The following is a 9,564-nucleotide window of genomic DNA, read 5'->3' as shown; positions in this document are numbered from 1 at the left end:
GCTGATGATGATGATGATGGTGGTGGTGGTGGTGATGGGCAGCCTTGGCAGCAGGGAGCAGCAGGGCGCCCGCTGCCGTCACCGTCACCGTCACCGCGGGTGGTGCTGTCACCATGGGGGTTGGTGGTGTCCCCACGCGTGTTGGTGTCACCACGGGTGTTGGTGTCACCATGGTTGGGGTCCCCATGGTTGATGGTGTCCCCATGGGGGTTGTTGGTGTCCCCATGGGTGGTGTTGGTGTCACCATGGCTGTTGGTGTCACCATGGCTGTTGGTGTCCCCATGGGTGGTGTTGGTGTCACCATGGCTGTTGGTGTCACCATGGCTGTTGGTGTCACCATGGTTGGTGTCACCTTGGTCGTTGGTGTCCCCATGGGGGTTGTTGGTGTCCCCATGGGTGTCGGTGTCACTATGGCTGTTGCTGGTGTCCCCATGGCTGTGGGCGTCACCGCGCGGTGCCGCTGCACCCGGAGGCCCCAGCGCCGCGCGGTCCCCGCGGCCTTGGCGCGGCAGCGGTGCCGCGGCGCCAGCGCCGTCAGTGACAGCGACGATGCCAATGACGACGTCAACGACGACGTCAACGACGATGCCGTTGATGATGTCAATGATGGTGGCATTGACGATGAAGTCAATGATGGTGCCAACGATGATGTCAACGGTGATGCCAACGATGATGATGACGTCAACGCTGAGGACGATGATGCCGACGATGTCAATGGTGATGGCATTGGTGATGCCATTGATGATGATGCCAACGATGATGATGTCAATGATGCCGATGATGATGCCAACGATGATGATGCCAACGATGACGATGCCAACGATGACGACGATGCCAACGATGATGTCGGCGGTGTCAGCGATGGCGGCGGCGGTGGCCGCGGGGCGGCCAGCAGCAGGAGCTGCCGCCGGATGTCCTCGGTGAGGCGCAGCTGGCGCAGCTGGCGCTGCTGCAGCACCCGCAGCTCCTCCAGCAGCAGCGCCAGCTGCAGCGGCGACGGCGCCGGCGCCGAGCCTGCGGGGACAGCGGGAGCGTGGGCACGCCGCGCGACGGGCGGAGGGAGAAACGGATGGGGAGAGGGATGGAGAGATGGATGGGCAGAGGGAGAGATGGATGGAGATGGAGGGAGAGATGGATGGAGATGGAGGCAGGGATGGGGAGAGGGAGAGAGGGAGGGATGGAGGGACGGATGGGGAGATGGAGAGAGGGATGGAGGAATGGGGAGAGGGATGCGACGGGCGGAGGGAGAAACGGATGGGGAGAGGGATGGAGAGATGGATGGGGAGAGGGAGAGATGGATGGAGATGGAGGGAGAGATGGATGGAGATGGAGGCAGGGATGGGGAGAGGGAGAGAGGGAGGGATGGAGGGACGGATGGGGAGATGGAGAGAGGGATGGAGGAATGGGGAGAGGGATGGGGGAGAAGGAGGGAGAAATGGATGGGGAGAGGGATGGAGAAATGGATGGGGAGAGGGAGAGATGGATGGAGATGGAGGGAGGGATGGGGAGAGGGATGGGAGGATGGAGATGGAGAGAGGGAGGGAGGGATGATAGGAAAGAGGGGTGGATGGGGAGAGGGATGGGGAGATGGAGAGGGATGGAGAGAGGGAGGAATGGAGGGAGGAAAGGATGGGGAGAGGGAGAGATGGATGGAGATGGACGGAGGGACGGGGAGAGGGACAGAGGGAGGGATGGAGGGATGGATGGGGAGAAGGAGGGAGGGATGGAGGAATGGGGAGAGGGATGGGGAGAAGGAGGGAGAAATGGATGGGGAGAGGGACGAAGGGAGGGATGGAGGGATGGGAAGAGGGATGGAGACAGGGAGAGATGGAGGGAGGGAGGGATGAGAGGGGTGGAGGGATGGGGAGAGGGATGTGAGGACAGAGGGATGGGGAGAGGGATGGGGAGAAGGAGGGAGGAATGGATGGATGGAGGGAGGGACAGAGGGAGGGATGGGTGCAGGGATGGAGAGGTGGGATGTTGGAGATGGAAGGAAGGAGGGATGGAGGGAGGGAGGGATGGAAGGAGGGATGGAGGGATGGACCTACAGGACCCTGGTGGAGATGGATGGAGGGACACGAGACGGAGACATGGAAGGACGGCTGGAGAGACCCGCACATGGAGGATGGACGGACGGAGGGAGGGAGGGAGGGACGGACGCGGAGGATCCCGGCGGGAGGGCCGCACGGGGAGGGGGGGACCCCGTGTCCGTCTGTCCGGCCGTACCTCCCAGCTCGGCCATGGCTCCGGTTCTGGCTCCGGTTCTGGCTCCGGCTCCGGTTCTGGTTCCGGCTCCGGGAGGAAGAGGAGGAGACGCGGGCGGATGACGTCACCAGGAGCAGTGTGGGGAGGGGGAAGGGGGGGGGTCCCCAAGCGATGACGTCATCATCGGGGGAGTGTCCCCAAGCGATGACGTCATCATGGCGGGGGGCAACAACATTTGAGGGGGGGGCAGTTATTAATGGGTGGGAAAGGGCCCAAACTGGCGATTTTTGTAAGGGGGGTGCTGCAAAAAAAGTCACAATCCCCCCAAAAAATCCTGCCCCCCCCAAATAAAAACCCCATTTTCCCCCCGATTTCCTCGTCCCGGGGCGGGGGCATCCACCGTTTTGGTCACACAAAAAAGACCCAAATCCACCCGCATTTTTGTGGGGTTTGGTTATTTTTTTTTCCCCCTTCTTTTGTGCCTGCTCAGGGTGGGCAAAAAAGCCTTTAACCCCTTGGCTTCTGGGCGGGAGGGTCATCAAAAAGCCCCAAATTTCCCCCCAAATCCCTCCCAAATCGGCAAAAATCACCCTGCAAAATGTTGCATTTTCGCTGATAAAGTGGAAATTAACTTTTTTTTCCTTCAAATTGCCTTTTTTCCCTTTCATTTTTTTTTTCTTTTCTCTCTCTCTCTCTTTTTTTTTTTTTTTTTTTTTTTTTTTTTTGGTCAACGCATTCAAAAATATATAATATGTAGAGGAATGTGCCAAAATGGGAGCATTTGGGTTTTCAGCCCCGAAACGGGGCCTCGGCAGCCTCCCGACCTCCGCGGCACCACAAAAGGCGCCCGGGCGCGGGGCGAATGCTGATGAGAAAAACACAAAAAGCAGGAAAATAAAGGGAAAAAAGGGAGGAAAAAGGAGCTTTTCAGCTGGAGGGTGAAACGAGGGTTGGCGGCGGCGCCGAGCTGGGAAAAATGGGGGGAAAAGTGACTTAAAAGGCTCCATTTCTTCTTTTTCCCCTCAATATGCAATGAGGAGTAAATGCGATAAAGAGAAATGATAACGATTCAAAAATGCGATTAAAATGCAAAAAATAAAAGGCAAATAAACATGCAAATAAGCAGGCAAATAAGAATGAAAAAAGGGGGGGCAAAATAAAGCATCAGAAAGAAAGGGGGAGAAATTGCCCTAAAAATGGGGGTTTAAAGGGGTTTTGGGGTGTTTTGTGACACTTTGCTCTGTCCGAACTGGAAAAATAAAGCAGTATTTTGGGGGAAAAAGGCACAGTTGAATGGTTCTTATTTTTTTGGAGACAGAAAAGGGCAAATATTGGGTTTTCTCCCCGCTTCTCTAATTTCCCCTTTTTGCCCCAATTATTCTCCTCCCTCCCCATTTCTGCCTCATTTTTGTCCGTTTCTTCCTATGTCCCCCATTTCTCCCCATTTCCCCCCATTTTTACCCCTTTTCCCACCTTTCTGCCCCCTTCTCCTCCATTTCCGTCCCATTTTGCTGCCTTTTCCCCCATTTTCCCCCACTTCTCCATTCCGCCCTCAATTCTTCCCCCTTTTCCCCATTTCTTCCAAATTCCCCCATTTCTCCCCCCCTTTCCCACTTTTCTGCTCCCCCTTTCCTCATTTCTCCCCCTTTCTGCCCCCTTTCCCCCGTTTTCCTCCATTTCTCCCTCTTCTTCCCCGCTTATGCCTCCTTTTCCCCATTTCTGCTCACTTTTCCCCCATTTCTGCTCTCTTTTTCCCTATTTCTTCCCCTTTCTGCACATTTTTGCCTATTTTTGCCCATTCCCCCCCCCCCCCCTTTTCTCTTCTTTCCCCGCGGTTGCTATGGGGGGGGCTCTGGGACGGTTGCTAAGGGAGGGAGCACTTCCGGCCCCTCCCTCCGCGCTCCTGCGCATGCGCAGAGGAGGGGGGAGAGCAGCCCTCTGGAGAGCCACGCCCCCTCCTGCTCCGTCCGACCAATCAGCGCCGAGCCGGCGGGCGTTGCTAGGCAGATTAGGAAGAGACGGAGAGCCAAGTGTCCTCCAGTATGGCCCAGTATGGCCCAGTATCCCCCAGAATGGCCCAATATCCCCCAGTACTGACCAGTATGGCCCAGTATCCCCCAGTATGGCCCAAAGTCCCTCAACTTGGCCTCACATGCCCCCCAGTATGGCCCACTATGGCCCAAAGCCCCTCCAGTTTGGCCCAGTGCTTCCCAGTATGGCCTAGTATGGCCCAGTGCCCCTCAACAATGGTATCAGATACCCCCCGTATGGCCCCATGCCCCTCAACTTGGTCTCAGATGCCCCCCAGTATGGACCGGTATGGACCAGTATCCCACAGTATGGACCAGTGCCCCCCAGCATGGACCAGTATGACCCAGTATCCCACAGTGTGGCCCAGTGCCCCCTAACATGGCCCATTATTGTTCAGTATCCCCCAGAATGGCTCAATATCCCCCAGTATGGCCCAAAGGCCCCCCAGTATGGTCCGGTGCCTCCCCGTATGGACCAGTATGGCCCAATATCTCCCAGTATGGCCCAATGCCCCTCAACTTGGTCTCAGGGACCTCCTGATATGGTCCAGTATGGCCCAGTATGGCCAAATGCCCCCCCAGTTTGGCCTAGTGCCTCCCAGTATGGCCTAGTATGGCCCAGTGCCCCTCACAATGGTATCAGGTACCCCCCAGTATGGTCCAGTATGGCCCAATAACCCCCAGTACGGCCCAGTGCCCCTCAACAGGGCATCAGGGACCTCCCAGTATGGCCCAGTAAGGCCCAGTACGGCCCAGTGCCCCTCATCGGAATACGCAGTATTTCCCAGTATGGCTCCCAGTACACAGAGCTATTAATAACCTATATACAATTTAACAACATATATCACATGTAGCACGTACATGCAATGCATGATCCTATAACCTGCCTCGAAATCCCATTTTTCTGCTTTTTTTACCCAAAACCCTCCTTGGCAGAACCAAGGCAGGTCTCACGGTAGCCCCCCCTACCCCATTGCCCAAAATCGCCCCGATTTCCCTCATTTGAGGCCCAGCAGATGTGAGTTTTGCTTTCGGCTCCAGCTGAGCGAAAAGGGGAAGCGCCGCCGTGAAAAAAAAATATGTTTTGGGGCAAAAAGCGGAAAAAAAAATAGATATTTATAGTTCTTTAAAGGGCCGCAAGCAAATTGGGGCACCAGGTGCTCGGTTCAATTTCAGCACCGATTTGGCGCCTGATAATGTGTTTTTTTCACTAAAATATAGAAATATCTGAGGAAAATAGCCCCCAAATGCAATATTTTCCCTTTGCAAAATGTAACATTTTGGTTTTGTGCTGTTTTATTTGCAAAATGCACCATTTTCTCTTTGCAATATTTTTAGTTTGCAATATTTTCCTTTTGCAAAATGCACCATTTTTGTGTTGCAATATTTTCTCTTTGCAATATTTTCATTTTGCAATGTTTTCCCTTTTGCAAAATGCACCATTTTCTTGTTGCACCATTTTCTCTTTACAATATTTCCACTTTGCAATATTTTCCCCTTGCAAAATGCACCATTTTATTTGTGCAATATTTTCTCTTGCAATATTTCCCTTTTGCTAAATTTTCCCTTTTGCAAAATGCACCGTTTTCTTTGTGCACCATTTTCTCCTTGCAAGATTTTCTATTTGCAACATTTTTATTTGACGAAAAGGTTGAATTCAGGCCATTTGGCCGTTCTTTAATGCTAAAATCTCTGTAGGGAAAAGCATGCAACAACCCCAGAATTTCCTATTTATTTTGCACTATTTTTTCCTATAAATCCTGGCATCATTTTGAGAAGAACTTTGATTTTGGGTGCAAAAAACCTGCAGTTTTAGGTCTTCACATTATTAATTATTATTATTATTGCTATTTAATGTTGCAAATGGACAGAAGGGTCTAAAATTAACAATTTCGGAACAGAAATGAGTCAGCCTGCAGAAAAAGGGGGATTTTCGACCACTCATATTTTCTTTGGAAAAAGTCTCATTTTGGGCTATATTACGGGAAAAAAGAGGCACTGCAGCCGTTTCCCGCAGCCGGCACCTGCAAATGGAGAAGGCAAAGGAAAATCACTGCAAAATAGAGAAAAATGTTAAAATTATTGAAAAGGGGTCCCCAAAGAGGGGATTTTGCTTTTATTGTGAATTTCTCTTATTTTTTTAATCTCATTTTATTATTCTATTCTATTCTATTCTATTCTATTCTATTCTATTCTATTCTATTCTATTCTATTCTATTCTTCATTTTATTTTGCTTTGCTTTATCATTTCATTTCATTTCATTATTTCATTTCATTTCATTTCATTTCATTTCATTTCATTTCATTTCTTCTTATTTCACTTCATTTCACTTCATTTCATCATTTCATTTCATTTCATTTCATTTCACTTCATTTCACTTCATTCCATTTTATTTCATCTCATTTTGCTTGATCTTACCTTAATTTCTCTTATTTTCGCAGATATTTTTCACAAATGGGCCAAAGCGGCGCCGTTTCCCGCCCCTTCGCGTTCCCAGAAAGCCCAAAATTTGAATTCAGGTGTCAGGAGGCAGAAACAACAACACAATTTTATTTTTGCACCCTGTTTCGGGGCTAAAAAAGTCTGTTTCGAGGTCCGGTTGATTGCACTCTATGTTTCTTGTTATTTTGGCAATTTTATTGCTATTTATTTACACTTATTCTGAGATTTATTCACAGCTCCATTGCAATCTCCCTTTAATCTCCCTTTAAATCTCCAATATATTGCAATCTTTTGGCAACTTTCTGGAAATTCATTTGCAACCAGATCGCAATTTATTTACCAATTCCTTCCAATTTATTTGACAATTCCTTGCAATTCATTTGCCAGTTCCTTGCAAATCATTCACCAATTCCTTGCATTTTATTTGCCAATTTCTTGCAATTTACTTGCCAATTCTTTGTAATTCATTTGCCAATTCCTTGCAAATCACTTACCAATTCCTTGCAATTTATTTGCCAATTCCTTGCAATTCATTTGCCAATTCCTTGAAAATCATTTACGAATTCCTTGCAATTTATTTGCCAATTCCTTGCAATTCATTTACCAATTCCTTGCAATTCATTTATCAATTTAACGCGATTTCTGTGAAACCCTATGGCCGTTTATCTGCCTTTTTTATTATTATTATTTTTGCAATAAAATATGTGGCTATTTCGCGGCTAGTTTGGAGGCGGAGCCGCCGCCGTTTTGGGGCCGAAACGCCGTTTCTCGCCCGTTTGAGCCAGCTGCCGCTTTCGGGCGCCCGTTTGCATAACGAGAGCCGAAACTGAGAGGACGAAAATAGGAAAAAAACATGAAAATTCCCATAAAAAAAAAATCCCCTCCTGGCACCTGCGCTTTGGGTGCAGATCTGCCGTTTGGAGGCCGAAAACGGAGGCCGGGCGGGAACCACCAATGGCCCATGGAGGGTCCCGAGGCTGAGGAGGCCACCAGGACATGGGGATGGGGTCGGGATGGGGGGAACATCCCCCAAAATGTCCCCAAAGTGGGAAGGAGAAGCCAAGGGCCTCCAAAAGGGACCTCCACCTCCCGTTTTGGGGCCTCGATGCCACCTCGGAGGTTCCCGGCCGTGACGTTGGCCAACGGGGGTCCCCAACGGCCGGAGGAGGCCGCGTCTCCTCACATCTCCATAGGGTTACAGTAGATAGGAAGATCCAGATAAGATCTTATCCAGAAGATCTGGATAAGAAGATCCAGAACCTCTGGATTCAGAACCTCTGGATAAGAAGATCTAGAACCTGTGGATCCGGAATTTATGGATAAGAAGATCCAGAACCTGTGGATCCAGAACCTGTGGTCATGAAAGTGCTGGTGCTGATGGTGGTGGAGCTGGTGGTGGAGAACCCCTGGCTCCACGGCATTGGTGGAGCTCTCTGCACCGCCTGCAGCAGCTCCCGGCCACCAGCACCCATGAGGGCTTCCCAGGGGGCTCTTGGCCACCAAGAGGGTTCCCACTGTCAGTTTGATCAGCAGCAGGACCCTTCACACGGTGAGCGTCAACCCAAGCACCAGCAGAACCACCATAAGCCTTGGCGCAGTAGTAGGTGGCCGTGTCCTCCACCTTGAGGCTGCTCATCTGCAGGTAGAGGCTGCTCTGCCCGTTGTCCCTCGAGATGGTGAATCGGCCCTGCACGGCGTCCGCGTAGCCGGTGCCACCACCGCTGTTGATACCCGCGACGTATTCGGGCTGTTTCCCGGGCGGCTGTCGGAACCAGTTCATGCCGACGCTGCTGAAGGTGAAGCCGGAGGCCTTGCAGGAGAGGCAGAGGCTCCCGCCGGGCGCCACGAGGCCGCCTCCGGCCTCCACCAGCTCCACGAGTCCCTTGGACCTTCATCTCCTGCAGGGGCTCCGGCTTCTCCTTCAGCAGCTCCTCCATGGGCCGGATCAGACAACCGCCCGGGAAGGGGCTCGAGTTGGTCGCGGGTGTTGAGGACGATGGTGGTGACACCAAGACCCTTGGGGTGGCCAAGACCGTTATGGGTTCAACCCATAGATGATGATGGTCTTGAGCTGCCTGAGGTGGTCAAGTGATGTTGACCAATGACCTCGGTTGGAGGCGGCTCTGCCCGCTGTCCCTGCACACGGCGACACGTTCCTGCACCGCCGACGCGTAGCCGGTGTCCCCAGCAGCGCTGTTGATGCCCTCAATGAACTGGAGCCTCTCGCTTGTTGTGAACTGAGCGCGGCCTCGGCCTCGTCCTCCTGGGCCTCCTGGCCGCCCTGCCAGGTAGGGCGCTCCGGGGGGACAAGGGGGACAACGGGGGGTCCCAGTGGGCGCCGCGCCGCTGACCCGGTGTCCTCTCGTTGTGCGCAGGGCTGCAGGCGGCCGTGGAGCTGGTGGAGGCCGGAGGCGGCCTCGTGGCGCCCGGCGGGAGCCTCCGCCTCTCCTGCAAGGCCTCCGGCTTCACCTTCAGCAGCTTCGGCATGGGCTGGTTCCGACAGCCGCCCGGGAAGCAGCCCGAATACGTTGCGAGTATTTACAACGATGGTCGTTACCCCAGCTACGCATCGGCGGTGCAGGGCCGATTCACCATCTCGAGGGACAACGGGCAGAGCAGCCTCTACCTGCAGATGAGCAGCCTCAAGCTGGAGGACACGGCCACCTACTACTGCGCCAAGGCTTATGGTGGTTCTGCTGGTGCTTGGGTTGACGCTCACCGTGTGAAGGGTCCTGCTGCTTATGAAATTGACGGCGGGAACCCTCTTGGTGGCCAAGAGCCCCCTGGGAAGCCCTCATGGGTGCTGGTGGCCGGGAGCTGCTGCAGGCGGTGCAGAGAGCTCCACCAATGCCGTGGAGCCAGGGGTTCTCCACCACCAGCTCCACC

General features: G+C 52.8%; 1 protein-coding gene and 2 gene segments (V, D, J or C); 1 reads left to right on the top strand and 2 right to left on the bottom strand.

Annotated features, from left to right (window-relative positions):
* The window catches only part of LOC112955611 (putative GPI-anchored protein pfl2), a gene marked incomplete at its 5' end in the record, with an annotated part of 2,875 nt that extends 1,902 nt beyond the window's left edge, over positions 1-973 (bottom strand). Inside the window, one exon of the mRNA XM_026048935.1 lies at positions 27-973. Coding sequence (XP_025904720.1) covers positions 27-973 — 947 coding nt within the window. The remainder of the gene's footprint in view (positions 1-26) is intronic.
* A 6,424-nt stretch (positions 974-7,397) lies between these two features.
* LOC112955610 lies at positions 7,398-8,569 on the bottom strand (the record flags this gene model as incomplete). The annotated part of the segment is given in 2 exon segments: positions 7,398-7,504; positions 8,194-8,569. Coding segments are annotated over 2 exon segments (483 nt in total), but the record flags the coding sequence as incomplete, so codon positions are not given.
* Positions 8,570-8,613: 44 nt separating this feature from the next.
* Positions 8,614-9,478, top strand: LOC112955615 (the record flags this gene model as incomplete). The annotated part of the segment is given in 3 exon segments: positions 8,614-8,712; positions 8,921-8,966; positions 9,054-9,478. Coding segments are annotated over 3 exon segments (570 nt in total), but the record flags the coding sequence as incomplete, so codon positions are not given.
* Positions 9,479-9,564: the final 86 nt, after the last annotated feature.

This window comes from Nothoprocta perdicaria, unplaced genomic scaffold (genome assembly GCF_003342845.1).
Source record: "Nothoprocta perdicaria isolate Ctin4 unplaced genomic scaffold, notPer1 scaffold_587, whole genome shotgun sequence".
Classification (NCBI taxonomy): domain Eukaryota; kingdom Metazoa; phylum Chordata; class Aves; order Tinamiformes; family Tinamidae; genus Nothoprocta; species Nothoprocta perdicaria.
This window is presented reverse-complemented; position numbering and strand designations above follow the sequence as displayed.